The 17,281-nt window shown below is 31.6% G+C and overlaps 1 protein-coding gene across 2 annotated transcripts in view; it reads left to right on the top strand.

The window, feature by feature from the left end:
• LOC132752698 (uncharacterized) overlaps positions 1-12,829 on the top strand; it is a 109,014-nt gene extending 96,185 nt beyond the window's left edge. For both annotated transcript variants that reach the window (XM_060743063.1, XM_060743062.1), the window contains exons 5-8: positions 10,619-10,733; positions 11,177-11,350; positions 11,768-11,934; positions 12,457-12,829. In XM_060743063.1, the coding sequence (XP_060599046.1) occupies positions 10,619-10,733; positions 11,177-11,350; positions 11,768-11,934; positions 12,457-12,555 (555 nt within the window). In that variant the 3' untranslated portion in view covers positions 12,556-12,829. The remainder of the gene's footprint in view (positions 1-10,618; positions 10,734-11,176; positions 11,351-11,767; positions 11,935-12,456) is intronic.
• Positions 12,830-17,281: the final 4,452 nt, after the last annotated feature.

Raw genomic sequence — 17,281 nt, 5'->3', positions numbered from 1 at the left:
TTTACTATTATTTTCTTCGTTTGTTATTGTTGTTGTCGTCGTTGTTGTTGTTGTTGTTTTGATTCTTAAGTTGTTAATAATGAAAGCGAATTACTTTATATGCTATATAAAGACAACATGGATAAAAATTATTCGTATAATGATTCTAATGATGATGCTATTGAATATACAATAAACTCTCTGATTTTATTCCATATACAATAAAGCAATTTCTTTCAATTATACATGTTTGGCATGTATATATATAAAGAGACCTATTATTCCTTTCTGTTTTTACAGATAGGTAATTCTACATGTTACAACAATGTTGTATGAATGTTTAGGTTTCTTCTTCTTCTCCCTCTTTGTTTCCTTTTTCTTCTTCTTCTTCTTCTTCTTCTTCTTCTTCTTCTTCTTCTTCTTCTTCTTCTTCTTCTTGGTCTTCTTCTTTCTACTATAATATATCGAATATCGAAAAAAAATGTGTCATTTCTTGATGTTAAGATTCTTAAAAATGAAAATTGTACATTATCAACGGAAATTCATATAAAACCTACAGATGTCCATCAATATCTGGAGTATAACTCATGCCACCCTAATAAATGTAAAGAGGGTAAACCATACAGCCAAGCTAAACGTTACAGACGTATCATTTCAGACAATGATAAATTTCATGAATCTCTTATGAATTTAGAATCCTTTTTCAAGATCTGAAATTATCCTGACAGCAAGCTATAATCTGCTTTTGCAAAAGTAAAATATTCTACCCAAGAAGAAGCTCTGGAAAATAACGAAAATATCACAGAGCAGCAAAAATACATTCCATTTGTTATCCCATATAATCCGTCTCTTCCCCATCTTGGTCTTATAATAAATAAATACTGGGATCTTTTAATGTTGTCAGAAAATGACAGTGTAAAAAATTTACATAATCATAAACCAATCTAAGCATACACCCGTCCCAAAAATCTTCAAGATTCCCTCACCCATTCAAATCTAAATAAACGGTAAAACTAATAAGTGTAATAGAAAAAGATGTTCTCACTAAAAAAAAATATTGAAGAAAATAGTAAATTCACAAGTACAAATACTAAGAGGATATTTTTTCGTTTGAGTGAAATATGGAATATATTTTTACGAAACATGATAAAATGCCACATATTTTCACGAGCCGGGACGGCGAGTGAAAATATGAAGCATTTTATCATGTTGAGTGAAAATATATACCATATTTCACGAAAAACGAAAAAATAACCTTTTTATTAAATTTCATTATCAAAGAAAAATGGTTATGAACCCCCTTGCCTGCTACGCAACTGCAATTATACAGCGCGCAGCAATATAAGTATCGTCTTGTTTTGCACGCGATATTTAGCGCTAGACTGTGACGTCACGTAAACAATTTTTTAAACGTCTGTACAGCGTTAATGAATGAATTAAAGATATTGGTGTTCGGATTTATTTTCTTAGTTAGACCATTTTCTATCATTCTAGATAGTTTTCAAAACAAAATTCAGCAAAAAGTCGTTTGTATTTATCAGATTTTTCAAACAAAATGGCAAAAGAAGTCCCTTAAAATAAATATGAGTTTTGACTCCACCCACTTTCATATTTATATTTCATATTTATTTTTAAAAAATATGAAATATATTTGACTGATATAGCACCATATTCCATGGGTAAAATTAAATAATGGAGAAACATTCGAAATGCATTTTGATGGAAATTGTACTTCTAGTGATGTGATTTATTTAATTACTTGTAAAAAATGTAAAATACAGTATGTCGGCCAGACTCATTAACAGGTATCAAAAAGAATGAACAGCTATAGATTTGATATAAGAACTAATTGTCATACCAATTTTTCTTCTAATGTTGCAATTCATTTCAATCCCGTAGATCATTCACTTTCATTGACTTTTCCTTCTTGCCGATTGATAAAGTTCATGATAAAATGGGGAGACTTTTGAAGGAGACATATTGTATACATAACTTAGGAAGGGTTTGAATATAAATTATACATTTGTTTTTCAAGTATATATACTTGCCACTTTTAACAAAATCATCAATATCTTTTTTAGTACATAAAAAGACTGTTCTATTTTAGTAGTCATTTACTGTATCTAGAAATGTTATTAATTTATTAATACATTATTTATGTCAATGATATAAGTATTTAATTACCTCCCTTTATTCACGCATATTTTGATTGTTCTAGTTATATACTACATTATTCATAATGTATTCATATGATTTTTGATTTTTTCATATAACATAAAATAATTTTGATCATAATACCATACCTTGAATAAATAATAGATAGATCATTTTCATTTTATTTGATAAGCTTTATATATACTGATTGATAACGATGTTTCTAAATTATTATCTCCCTTTTTACAATTTCAACATGTGATTAAAGCACGTTATTTTTTCGAAATTCTAAACTTTCACATAAGTAACTGTTATTTTCATACTTGTTGTAATTATTTACTAGCCTAGTTTCTCTATGAAAATATATGTATCATTTGATCCAGTTATTTTCGAAAATTATATATGCTATGTAAATACATACATATGGACATGTTTTATTGTATTAAACAGTAATAGACGTTTTATTTTATTGTTATATTATAACGTTTCTTTTACGCGCCAAATGTGACGTCTAATAACGTAGACGTCTGTTCTGTTTTGTACGTTTACGTCATTTCCTTTATGTATCAACTGAGGAAGCTTAATAAAGCCAAACATGTTGTCCGATAATTGGTTAACTAAGATATGATAAACTTCAATATGGAGAGTGCTAAACTCCTAACTTTTTATTTGAAGTATCACTTAAATGAGTTAAAGTCTATATAAAAGTAGGTGGCCATACTTCATACAACCAGTTGTGAAGAACCTGACACTAGAACTGACCAAATATGTTGAAGTTATCAATTTTATTCATTCTACCAGCGCTTGCCTGTTGCTTCCTCTTTAGAAGAAACCGTAAGTTTGTTTTGTTTTTCATTAATTAATTTTTAATTCATTTGTTTAGTTACATAAAAGAAAAATTACCGTACTGGTTTCTTCATTTGTTTTGATATCTAAATTCTTACTCACGAAGGTGTGTTTAAAGTGCAAATTAAAGCAAACTTTGAAAGCCAGATGACCATGTTTTGGGTTTAATTCATGAATTAAAAAAAAGAGACGTAGATAGTTGTATCAAACTGGGATACTATTCAAAGGTGTGCGCTTTTTTATAAGCGAACAAAATTTCCATCCAAAAATATATGTAGATCTTTTTTATTATATAGATCTCGTATAATTTTATAAATAGTTTTGGTTGGGTTTTAAATAGCGCGAACAGTGTAAAAAACATTTGGATGGTTAATTGTTTTAATTAGCTGATTTATGAATTTTTTATATTTTTTTCAAGATTTTTTGGAAATTAATAGACTGTGTAAATTTTCTTTGTGGGTTGACTTGGGCAGGGATTCGGGCACTTTTTCAAGTGATAAGAAATTTAAAGGGGAATTTCGGTGTTTCTACGGGGGTTTTTAAAAAACTTTTTTTTTAAAAGGTTACAAAGGTGTCATAAGGTTTAAAGTCCTCATAATTAAGGGGTTAAATTTTTCTTTTTGGGTTGTTACGGGGAAAAACCAATATAAAAAGTTTTTTATCTCTCTTTTTTAATCGTCTTGAGCTTTATGGCCCTCAATTAAAATTGCAAAAAATGTTTTTTGGGTTTAAAAAAAACTCCTAAAAACAAATTTAAAATCCTAAAAAGAGATTTTTTAAACCTTGAGCCGATACCGAAAAAAAAGACGGAGACGGCTTTAATTTTTTTAAGGGGGCGTTTCAAAATGATTTCTTTTTTTAAAAAAGAAAACAGAAGGCCAAGCCAAATACATATGTATAATAATTGCATTTATTCCTATTACAAAAAAGCCGTTCATATGTGTTTTCTGAATATCTAATTTGATTCATCATAAGATTTCTCTACATCAAGCTGGTGAAGCAATCTACGAACTTTGGTTTTATTAAAATCGTTGTAAAATAATTGATTTTCCCAAATAATATCAGCAAGCGGCCTCGTTTTTCTTCTCCGTTTCTGTGTACGTGGGGGGAGTAAGGTCTTCTTCTTGTGATGATGAAAGTCCATTGGCAAAAAAACCAAAAACAATTAGAGGAGCAGAATATGAATTATAGTGTGAAAATTACAGATTTAATGTTTTGTTGTGTCTTTTTTTCACCTTCTATTTTACATTTGATATAATATTATCGACAATCATTAGTGTAACATTGCCCATGTGAACTCCGTGAGGAAAATGTCCCTTTATATGTATAATAAACTGTGCAATATGACGGTACAATAAGATAATAGTAGTTTATGAAGTGTGGATAAACTTATTTCAACACAATTTTTTATGTCACATCAAAATGAATTATTAAAAAATTCCAGGCATACATGTGTCTTATTTTAGGTAACAATGGACAATGAACCTATCAAAGCAATAAGTAATACTTTACCGGCTTTGGTTAAGGCTCCCACGACATCACCAATTACTTTGGTATTATTTGCATGATTTTAGAACACATTCGAGCACCGCCTAACCCAATACTAAATATAAATTATTTATTACATGCTTTTCGGTAGTTTATAGAAATATATCAGTGAAATAAAACTGGTAATTTCATTGTTTGGAACAGTGAAATTACCACTTTGATAATTTCACTGTTTTGAATTTAAGTCCCTTACGTTGTTTCAGTGAAATACCAGCGTGCACAGTACTGGGTGCCAACTTAATGACGTGACGTCGTAAATGACGTCGCGTAGTATTATTATTTGGCGCGCTTTTCATTCAGTATTAGGTTTAATGTCTTTTTGAAACGTTTCAATGCATATAATAAAAAGAAAATTTGTTTAGTTTAGTGTAATATCGAATATATTTCACCTTGTGAACACCAAAAGTTCATATTTCACTCGTGGCTGCGCCACTCGTGAAATATACCTTTTGGTGCTCACTCGGTGAAATATATTCCGATCTTACACTGAAATAAACAAATATCCTTTATATATTTTTTTTGAAATCGTTAAAGACATTTTAAGTGCAGAAATGTGTTATTCTTTTATCTCTTTCAAGAATTTCCCCCCGTGAAAATTTTAAAACCGGGGGGGGTTTTAACTGCTGAAAAATATCAGTGCCAAATTTCGACAATGCCTTTTTGGGTTTTTTCCCCCGATTTTCCCATCTAGTCCCAAAATATTTTCCCTTTTGCCACAGGTTTATGGAAATGGGTTTGCCATGGGAGGCAAACCCGGAACAAAATTTTAATAGCCCCTGATAGCAATTATGGGGAAATTTTAGCCCTAGCAATGATTTTAAACACAAGAAATGTTTTTTTTTTTGGCAAAAAAAAATAGAAAAATAAGATATATAAAGAATGGGTTTTTCCTGGTCACTAAACGATGCCCAGCAGTAATAACTGTTTTAAACAAGGGGTTGCTTTGAATTTGCCCGAAAAAATTTTAATCTGATTTATGCCCATAATTATGACCCCCAAAACACGTCAGTAAAATTTACCCCCGAAAATGGGCCCTTTAAACGGCGAAAAAAGTGTCTAAAACTTAACAAATTTAGTAAAAAAACTGTGTTTTGTCTTAAACCACGCTATAGCAGAGTTTTAAAGGGTTACGGGCCCAAATTTTTAGTGTATGAAAAAAATAAACATTGTAAAATATTTGTACTTTTTTTACTTGCTATACTTACGGGTTTTTAAATTTGAATGATAAAATTTTTGGAAAAAAATCCCCGAAAATTAAAAACCGTTTTTTAAAGTCCCCCGGTTTATCGTTACCTACAAGCTGAAATCCTAATATTTGGGCCCTTTTTGGGGATGGGTTTTTTAAAAATTATTTAAGAACTTTGACATTTCCCCAAAATTTTTGTTCTTTTTTAAAAAGGGAGTATTTGACCATGCGACCACATACATCCCATCGGGGACATTTTGTAGGAAATTTGCCCGGCAAACCAAAATACAGCAACACAGGTTTCCCCTTCTCATTGGGAAAGGGGGAACAAAGAGTTTTTCCGCCCTTTTTTTAAAAGTGCAAACTTAAAAAAATATCCCTTTTCCCTTTATTGATAAGGGCTATTTTTCCCTCACTGACTTTTCTTGAATGGGTTTTAATACATCAACAGTAATGCAAACAAAAGCGGGTTATATTTAAAAGCCCTTTTAAGTCTGCTATAAAATTTTTAAAAAAGAGCATTTTTAATTTTCTTGAAAAATTTTAAAGTTTACAGTTTTTTCTACTTTTTCTTTTTAGTTTTTTAACAGAATTTTTAAATTTGAAAAAACATGAACTTTTAAAAAACTTTTTAATATGCTTTTAAAATATGGGAGATAAAATTTCACATTTTTGTTGCAAGAAATTAACCGGGGGCTTTTTTCCCAAAAGAAATGCAAATTTTTTCTAAACCTGGGACAAAAAATTTTTTTGCCAGATCGATTACTCTACTATTAGTAGCAAAGGTAAAGTGATGAATGCAAGATAATATAGAACGGGAAAGCAGCCGAAAATTTTAAACACTGACATAAATTATTTGAAACCCTAAATTTGGGAAAAAATGCTCATTTCAAGGAACTTTTCTAAAATCTGGAAATATCAAGACAAAAATTTTTTAAATTTAGTCAGCTGTAAGTATAGAAAAGTTCCCTCCGCTTACGTACATGTATCATCATTTCCGTTCTAGCAAGGGGTAAAAGTGCAGTGTTGTTAACAAAAAGGGCCCAAATTGACACAATTTCTTTCGATTTTAAGCTCATTCAAAGTTTAAAAATAATCCCATTTAAATTTTTTAAAAACTGCCCTTTTTATCTATCTAACTGTAGCATATGGCCTTTTAAATTTTAATTTTAATTTTATAATTTTCCCCAAAGCAATAGGTGCATCGGGAAAAAACACGTAAGCGTAATTTTTAAAAACAGACGGGGAAACCCCCAAATTTTAAAAGCCATTTCATATTACCCCGAAAATGTAACGAATAAAAAAACTAAAATCTATGAACTCAAAAAGTGAAAGACTAAACAGATTACTTTTTTAAACAGGGGCAATTTGTCGTTGTGAAATTTAACTGCGTATCAAAGAAAATATTTCGAAAGCAAAAATTTCGCATGAACATTTTTTGTCATAAGAAAAAAATTACAAAAGAAATTCAAAGCCTCAGTTTAGGAAAAAGGGACACTACCCTTAAACATATGCAGGGCCCTTTGGAAAAAACATAAGTGGGTGATTGGGAAATTTGTAGTAATCTGATTGTTGCAAAATAATAATACAAGTAAATAAAAATACCCTTTTAAAACCAAAAAAAACCGAAAAAAAACATGCCCTTTTAGAAGAAAAAGGGTAACAAAAAATTTTTTTAAAAAATTATCTAAGATTAAATTTTAAATTGAAACTTTTTAAATTTAAAATTCTTTTTGGGGGGGAAAAAATTAAAAATTTCCCCCCTTTTCCCCAAACCCCTTTTTTTTTGCCCTTTTCTGGAAAACCACGACATCTGATTTTTAAAAGGGAAAAAAATATACGAAATTTACCAAAGGGCTTTTTTGGGAAAAAATTTTCCCGGGCGTCAAAATTTAAAAACCGACTAAGATGACTTCAATTTTAACCAATTACTTTTTTACATCACAGCAAATCCTTTTTTATTTGATTTAAAGCCAGTCCCCAGATCAAAAATAAAATTTTCGTTAATATTTAAAATAATAACCAAATTTTTTCCAAAAAAAAATTTAACTTAAAGGGGAAATGGTGCGACAATTTTAAAGAAACGTTGCGAATTTAAGGGAAAAATATTTAGACTTTTTACGCGGTTATGATTTTTAGGGGCAAGGGGAAAGCGGCAATACAATTACGCTTTGTGACATATAACGGCGACACACCGCTTTTAAACAGCACCTTACCGATTCAATTTTCAGTGCTTTAAACTACTGGGGGGTTTTAAAAAAAGATGGGCCAAAGACTTTTTTGGGAAAAATTGATTTTTTAATATTTTTTTTTTTAAGTAGAAAGTCGGTTTGGTACTAAATTGTTTTTAAAATAGACGGGTTTTTTGATTTGGATTATAAACCTTAAACATGGGAAAGTTTTTTCTTTTTAAAACAAAATGCCACTTTTTATTTTAAATCAAAAGGGAACGATTGAAGGTAGTAATTTTCTTGTGACCCCGGGTTTTTTAACCAAAACCCAAGAAAAAAATTCTAAAACTCTTTTCGAAATTTGTAAAGTTTTGTAATTTTCCCCACTTTTGGGTTTCACGTTTGTTTGAGTTATTTGCATTTTTCATCTTTAGCAAAGAGATGGGAAACAAATGGCACAGGGAAGCCTTTTTAATATTTAATTTAAAAAATTCATACATAAAAAACTATTATATATAGAAGAAGAAAAGAGAACAAAGAGTCCAACTTGAAAAAAAAATAAATTAAAAGGATAATATCCGCTACTTTTTTAAAAATTCCTTTAAAGAAAAATCAATTTAAGGTGATTTTTAAATCAGTTGTGCGTTTTTTCTAAATCAAAAATTTTTATTTATTGAACGTTCACCCCAATAAGAAATTATTTTTTAAAACAGTTTACACCTTTCCAACTACGGGGAAATAACTTTATTATTGCTTTTTAAATTTTTTCAAAAACTTTTTTTTGAACTAATTTAATATATATTATTTTAAATATATAATAATATATAAATTATTTTAATTATTGATAATAACAAAATTGTTTAGAAAAAAAGTATCCAATGGCGAAAAAAGAAGCCTTTTCCCGGCAATAATCTTAAAAACATAAAAAAATGAAAAAATGTAAAAAGTTTAAACAAAGTCATTAGATACAAATTTTAAATTTAATAAAAATTCTTTTTTGTTAAATAAGTAATTTAAACCATGCGTCTTTACAAAATCCCCCCAAATAGTTTCAAATTAAAAAAATTTTTCCACACTGCAAAAATACCTCCCAGTTTAAAAAAATTTGTCATCTTTTAGGGTAAAAAAAATTTTATAAAAAAATACTAAGCTAAAGCGCCAAAACTAAAATTTTTTTTTTAACAGAAAGAAAAAAATTTTTTTCCTTTTTTTTTTTTTTGGTTTTTTTTTTATTGTTAACTTTGTTTGATTTTTTGCAGGAACAAAGTTAGAACAAATTTTCCCAAATTTTAAAATTTTATAATCCAAAAAAGCTATGTAATTGTATAGTTTTTCGAAATTTATTTTCTTTTATTTTTACTGTTTTTTTTTAACTCGAAGTGTACAGAAGGCCAATGGAAATAAGTTTTTATTTGACTTTTTTAATAGCCCCCAAAATAAATTTAAAATTTTATTAGTTGAAGGGGTGGGTAGTGGAGGGGTAGCAGTAGTAGAATCTATAATTTTATTTTTTCTTTTCCATGACGGGGGGTTTAAACCCCCATTCATTTCCTTTCCAGGGAATGCCACGTAACTGCCGCAGCTGTATCTGGGGTTTGGGGTCTCACTTATCCGGGGGATGCAGTGGAAAAATTTTGTTTTTATTTTTTTTTTATATAACATTTTTTGGGAAGTGCTTTTGGATAAAATAACGCTCAAAAACTCCCTTAAAAAACAAAGAGCAGCGAAGGGGCCCCAAAAAAATACCCCGTGACTCAGTACAATCACAAAGAAAAAACCCCGTGTCATGCTGGACTTCCATAAAATAGATTTAAACGTAGAAACAATAATTGTGATCAATTTTTGAAAAACGATAAAGAAAAGGAAACAAAAGCCAAAAAATCAAAACAAAAACGGAAAATATAACAATGTCTACTAAATTTAAAAAAGGTTTTTTATTATAGCCGGGTAGGGGAGAGAATCGTTCACAAGTAAATTTTAAAAAAACAATTTCCCTTTTTTGATTTTTTTTTAAGAACGACTTTGGGCGTCCATGTAAAATGAGCATGTGATAACGACATCATTCCCCAATTTAACCCCTTGTAATTTTGTACTCAGATAACCCCAATTTTATGGAGAAAGATTCATCAAACAAAGATATGCAGTGATACTATCTTACGAGTGGGTTTCATTGCGGGGGTCCAATTTGGGGGAAGAGCACTTCCGCCGGAAAAATCCCGTATGCATTTTTTTAAAAAGCGGTAAAAACTTGCAAAAAGTTATTGGGAATAAAAAAAAAACTTTTCCCCCAAAATAATTAAAAAAATTTTTTTTCAACAGATAATAGATAAAACCATATTTTCCCCGAACCCTATTGAATTTAAAAATTTTAAACAGAAAACGTAAATTTAAAGGAATAAAGAAAAAAGGTGAATAATATTTTAAGGTATTCCCCATAAATGCGGGCTATGTTACATCACCAGCACTGTGAGTTATTTAGGCTACATACCTAGCTGGCATCGCGGTTGACCTATATCCCCAACACTTGCGGGCTAGGCTATATCACGGAAAAACGGCCTAGGCACAAAAGTATTGAATGGGTTCGATAATATGGGTTGATCGGGAAGAAAACTCTCGACGTATTTCGCCCGTTTCTCCGCATTTCTCTGTGAAAAGACAGACGTCAGTATCAAATATACATGTACCTTGTGCATAAGATGTATTTATGATGTATTTAACAATTTTTCTTTCACAGTGGCCAGCAAATTTCAGTCCAAATCCAAACGATTATCCATTTGGTCCACTGAAGAATTCAGCAGTCGTTGTAGACAATGGATACAACTACGTGACAGCTTACTTTGTGGACCCTTGTAAGTACGAACTTTCAGACTGGTGTGATAAAAAAAAATGTTTGATTAGTTTTTGGATAGTGAATAACACTTACTTCAAGGACATCCTTGGACAATTAAAATTTTACATATTTCAGTCTTATAATTTTATATAAAGTGTATCATAATGCAAAAGACTTGATTTAAGTTCAAAAGTCACTGCTCCAATCCGAAACAAAATAATGTGTCCGTGCGTACATGCTTCACGTCAAACCGTTCTAGAATATATTGGCCTTACATGTGGTGGAAATGGGCTTACACAGGATATATTATATCAAAATTAGTAATTTTGCACCATATAATGGTTTGGAAAGTAATTTAAAAATATGGAACTTTATGACAGATTTTCCATTATCATGTGGCCGTTCTTTGCAGGTGTTTTTTACTGGATATCTAAATTTTTCTTTTCACTTCAATCGTTTCAGCGATTATTTGCAACGGTGGTCGAACTGCTAGTCAATTCCACTCTCAAGGAACAGGAACCGGTTTGTGGATTCAGAATGGAACCAATCCTGTCGCCCACTCTATCACTATACCCAAAACCGTCGCCGATGCTGACGCTAGTAAATGGACTAAAGGAGCCTGCTTTGTTACAATGGGTACGTCAAAAAATATCAAAACTATATAAATTGATTGTACTTCTTTGTACCTTAGTGCAAAAACTAGACAGCATTAACAAAACACAAAAGTGTCATATTTGAAACATTATGTTTTCTGCTTTAAAGTCTATTATGGAGAGGAGGTAAAAAAAATGGATTTCAATTTTTTTGTCGACATTTCATATTTTGAGAGAGCAAATTAGCAAGTTTTCAATTGGTTTGTGAATGTTCGTCTTAATATTTGCACATGTGGCTTCGATAAATGTTAAATTTCCTTTGAATGGGACTTTGTTTTGATATCTGATAGAATTGTAAAATCTCTCCCAGCTCGTTGATACATATTCCTGAATATGAATACAAATTTGTGAGCACGGACATGTTCTTTTACTACATGTACAAACAAATTATTACATTCAGGTCTCCACTACTGGTACGATATAAGTAAGAACATGGACTGTGACAACTTTTTCCCGGTATTTCTTCTCTACAATGGCGGTGTTCTCAACGGATTTGGATGGGCTTTAGCAATGGATTTGAATAATTATTCTCCGCGCATCGAACATCCTCCACAAAGTTCTTATGGGGTACGTATGTTTAGAAAACAAACACATATATAAAGTAAAACTCTCAAACCCAACACAAACAAACAAAGATGCATTAAAGTTTATAGTAATCAGTATTCATTTATCGTCTGCGGCCCGACACCATATACGCATGTGTAAGTCCCTACTGCGCATGCTTGCAAATGAGTTAACTTGAACTGTGGGAAAAAATTACCGGAAGTTACGTTTTGGTGTTACTGATATGACAACAAAGCCATTAGTCCAGTACTCGTTACCTCGGTTGATAGCACATGCATATTTATTCAAAAAACAGATAAAGATCGACGTGCTAAAATGTGTTTTTATACTTTTAATCAGGTTTAAGAATTTGTAATGGTATCGGCAATGCATTCGTTAATTCTAGCACTAACACCTTCTGGTTATAATAATGCCTTTTTGTAAAGGTAGACACCGTGATAGGAAATACCATTGTAAGGAGCCAGGAAAAATCAGGTTTTCATATCATAGAATAAATCATAGGCTGGTTTTCTTTTTTTATTTCAGAACTTTATGACTCCACCACCAGACTGTCTGGGCCCTCTCGGGACAATGACGACATTACATATTTACCTAACCGACAGCGCCACTGCAGACACGTGCTAGTTAGTCACGTGGTTCGAAAAGCAGATTATCCGGATGCTATTGTAAAGATCGTCTGGTTCCTTACTCATTCTTAAACCACGAAAATTGTTTCACAATTTCTTTATATTTAATATTTTTAGTAGGTATTCAGCAATTTTCAGACTAATTTGTACTGTTCAAATGCCATCTGCATTTTATTCAAATACATATACTAATAAGCTATGTCTTCCGAATTTGTATGGACTCTTATCTGTTCATGAAATAGTGTAGTACTTGAATAAACATGTATAGTTTCTATAAAGACTGAGTTTTCTTGAATTCCTACAATTCCTTTTTTGTGTCGCCTCTACGGAGTAGTGGCGACATATAGGGATCACTTCTCCGTCGTCTGTCTGTCCGTCTGTCTGTCCGTCTGTCCGTCCGTCCGTCACAAAACTTGTCCGGACTACTCCTCATAAACTACTGGTGCAATTTCATCCAAACTTTACAGGAATGATCAGTACTAAGTCCAGTTGTGCACATTGTCAGCATTTTCCGGTTCAATGATTTTTGTCAGAGTTATGGCCCTTTAATAATTTTTATTTTTAAAGTTTGTCCGGACTACTTCTCTTATACCACTAATGCAGTTTCAATGAAACTTTACAGGATTGATCTGTAGCTCAAGTCCTTGCGCATATTGCACGGGTTTTTTGGTTGAATGATTTTTGGCCGAGTTATGGCCCTTTGATAAAAAGGTGTTTTTTCTGTGTGTTGCCAGATACGCAAAAGCTTGTCCGGACTACTCCTCATAAACTACTGGTGCAATTTTATCCAAACTTTACAGGAATGATCAGTACCAAGTCTAGTTGTGCACTGTCCCCCGTCTGTCCGTCTGTCACAAAATATTGTCCAAACATGAAATTGGCCATCATGAGGCGACACATGTGATTACTGATCGCTCTTGTTTAAATGGTAAGACGGGCATCTATTTGTGTTGTCAGAGGGTGGGAAGGCAAATATAATAAATACGGTAGTAAGAAAATGAGGTGGTAATATATACATTATTCTATGATGGCTAGCTAGAGCCTGAAATAACGCACAAAGGGGTACATGAGATTTTCCTCCACAACTTAGGCTTAAAAGTAGCCACATACTTTTTCAGCCAAAAGTCGCCACGTGCTGTTTCAGCGTGGAGTTACTTAATCTAACCAACACTTCTTCTGCCGTATACAACTTGTGTTACATTCTTTTTAAAAAGTGTGCTCTGAAAAACTATTGTATGAACGCGAAGTTCAAATATCAACCCTGTCTATATATTAAGGAAAATGTGAATGAGAGATCTAGTAATCCGACCGTTTAGCTCAGTAGGTATAGCGTTGGACTGTCAATCGGGCAACACGGGTTTGATTCCCGGACGTTCTGATTGATCATGAAATCCTTTCTACTGTCATTCGCACTGTACCTCTGCCCAGAACTTATCACTTCATTACGAAAGTGAAGGCAACTAGTACTCAGTCTGTTTAACTGCTTGGGCAGATGCAGTGGCTGATCTGTGCTCTAGTAAATTCATTGTGACTTACTGCCGTGATCCAGATTGAAAACTATCAACACCACAAGATCCAGTGGTATCAGGTAACACCTATGAATAAAAGTCTTATGAATTGCGATTCCTACTATCACTCCTCTTTCTTTAAATTATACTGGTTTTGTATGTTAACATTCAACCTGCGGCTCTTGGCAACAGATTTTACCTATGCGACCAGAGCAGAAAAGTTCACACGGCAGGTCTGATCATTCTTTGCACAGTTCGCTTTTTTACATATTTTTGTTATTCCTATTCAAATGATGAACTAAAATATTGTTAAGCAAATGCATTGTCTCATACAAATGATCTGGTTATATACGATTGACTATCTAATTTTCACAAAATGTCTTCAAGGATGATTACTCTCCTTTTCAAAGAAGTTTTCTGATGAACACAGGACTGACATATACTTTTTTAAAATGCAAATATCCAAGCGTGAAAATGTGTCCTACATTTCATTTTCTTAAGAAAAACAATGCAGTGTTTGTTTCTTAAATAATTTCCATACCTGTAAACATTACACTTTTATCCAATGACGGACCATTTAAGAGATTGAATCATAATGTATGGAACAAGGGGAGTAACACAGTGCATTAAAGTTTGCATTAGTTAATTCCCTTTGTGAATCAAAGATATATGTACATTACAAAAATTATTAAACAAATATGAAACGGTTATTTTAACCCATTATTTCATGAGCATGTGATGTGCCACTCCCCACCCATTTTTATGAACTGTTGTTTTAAATAAACAGTGTGCTTATTAATAAAAACTCTTTTAGTTAAATTCAACGTTTATCATAAAGTCAAAGAGATACATTAACTTTATAATTCACAAGTAATTTTACCGGTAGATTTATTCATTCTTTAGCTATTCAAAGAAGAACATTCCAACTTGTAACCATTGTATCAATATTCCGCCATTTTGCTTGCTTACAAATATGACGTCACACATTAGATGATTTATGACATCATCATCTTTTGCAAAACTTTTCTTTACCTGTGGGGTACAAAGTGGGGTTACATTTAATTTATTAATGTTAAAATTTCATATCTCCACACATAATAACGGTATTTCACTTGTTTCATGTTTTTATTAATTCCAATAATTATTAGCTTAATGTAATATGTGTTCAAATATGTTGTTCTATGTTGTATTTTTATCTTTAATGTAAGTTGTAGGAGGTGTTGGATCTGTAGGAAATCCTTTAGGAGCCTTTCCTACACTTTTCAGTGTAGGAATCTTGACTATAAAAGCGCAGTTTTCCTGTCGGAAGTCACTCCGCTCAGATCAAAACAACATTAGAAGCAGAAGCTCATTCAGATATTATTAAGATATTATTTACAAGTTACATCTTTGGTAATTTTGATAGCATATTTTCTTAAATACTTAAGCATTATTAAGATTTAATTAATAATTTTTTGTTCTAAAAGAGCATTTGTTGCATAAAGTTAAGCATAGAAACTTCAGAGTTCTTTGAAAGTTTAAACAGCTGTTATAAATTTATTTTGCAAAGAGTACATGAGTATAGTATATTAAAGATGAAATTTCCATTAAAGTAATATTTTTATTGTTAATTTTATTGTATTAAGTTGCCGACACCTCGCAACGTACGCACACAGATCTATATTTATAAAGTTGTTTCGGTAAAGTCGAAATTTGAAATATTAATTGATATGTTATTTTAACAGCCGTCACTGGTAGAGATATACATCATTTTACCGAAGTAATATAAATTCGGATATACTGTATAAAAATTATATAGATTGTTGTTAATACTATACAAGTAGCAGACTTTGTTTAATATAATTATACAACACTTGTTCAAGATTAAATAATATATAGTTCATTACGGTGAGTCCGTAAATAAACATCGTTAACTTGAAATTGTCTTGGTTGTTACTTGAGAAGTTTTATAATAAATACCCTTTATATAGCATCCAAAAATAAATTACAATAAACTGATGCGGAGTCATCCTCTGATAGCCCAATCTTAGGATTTTTTGTGATTGCTTGGTGTCCGTCCGAGTCCGTCATATATATATATATATATATATATATATATATATATATATATATATATATATATATATATATATATATATATATATATATATATATATATATATATATATATATATATATTACAGAAGCTCTATACCACGAAGAACTATTCTTCTGAGTTAGCGAATACATGCTAGTAGATAAAAGACATACAAGAGACAGCGGTACGCAACATTTGTGGTGGCAGCAGTGGGATCCGTTTCTATTTAGCGGATCCAGAGATACGAACTTTCCTGAGAAATCATTATATAGTACCGCGGAACAATCGCCGATCATCTTTACAATAGAGAAAATTAGTCATTACAAATTTGTATGAATTATGACGGACATTGAAGACAGTGAAACGGAAATATTTTTCAATCACAATATGAGTTCTCCAAAAAGAAATGAAAACGCACAAATCGAGTCCCCTTTCGAAACAAATAGCGAGGATGGACACGATAACGGCCGTAATCCGTCCCCTATTATAAACGGTAATTATCGGCGAAACAGCATTGGTCAACGTGATCTACAAGTTGAAGATGGGATGTCGGAAACTTCAAGCATGCAAAGTGAGGAAGATCAACAGGAAAATTTAACATTAAATGAATGTATTAACGACCTAAGACTGCAACAAAAGGAAATAACTTCCGTTCTTAAACAGATGATGAATTTAGTATCAAATCAAAGTACAGCTACATGTACGTCCAAGGCAGGCAATGAAACATTAAACAAGTTGTCTGAACATGATAATCATTATACACATCATGATATAGATAGTCACAGAACTATGGAAGGTCATAGTCGTCATATTTCAAATACAATACAACATAGAGATTATCAGAATGAGCCGAATAGCCGAGAACACAAAATCACATATCAAGAAGTATGGAAGGCCACAGTCGAAATAATTTTCGAACATATGAAGGGTTAGAGAATCAACATAGGGTGGTGAATGGTTACAATGACAACTGTCATGTTGCACGTAATATTCCAACAAGAAGTCAATCTCAGACAGGTGTGCAAGGTAATACAGAAGTGTACACAAGTTACATACGTTCAAGGTGTCCACCTAGTCGAGTGCACCCAAACTATGAATTTCAGAACCATACAGGCAGTGATGGATATTGGAGAGGAAAT

The sequence above is a fragment of the Ruditapes philippinarum genome, unplaced genomic scaffold, assembly GCF_026571515.1.
Source record: "Ruditapes philippinarum isolate M1 unplaced genomic scaffold, ASM2657151v2 ctg3878_1_1_1_1, whole genome shotgun sequence".
NCBI lineage: Eukaryota > Metazoa > Mollusca > Bivalvia > Venerida > Veneridae > Ruditapes > Ruditapes philippinarum.
This window is presented reverse-complemented; position numbering and strand designations above follow the sequence as displayed.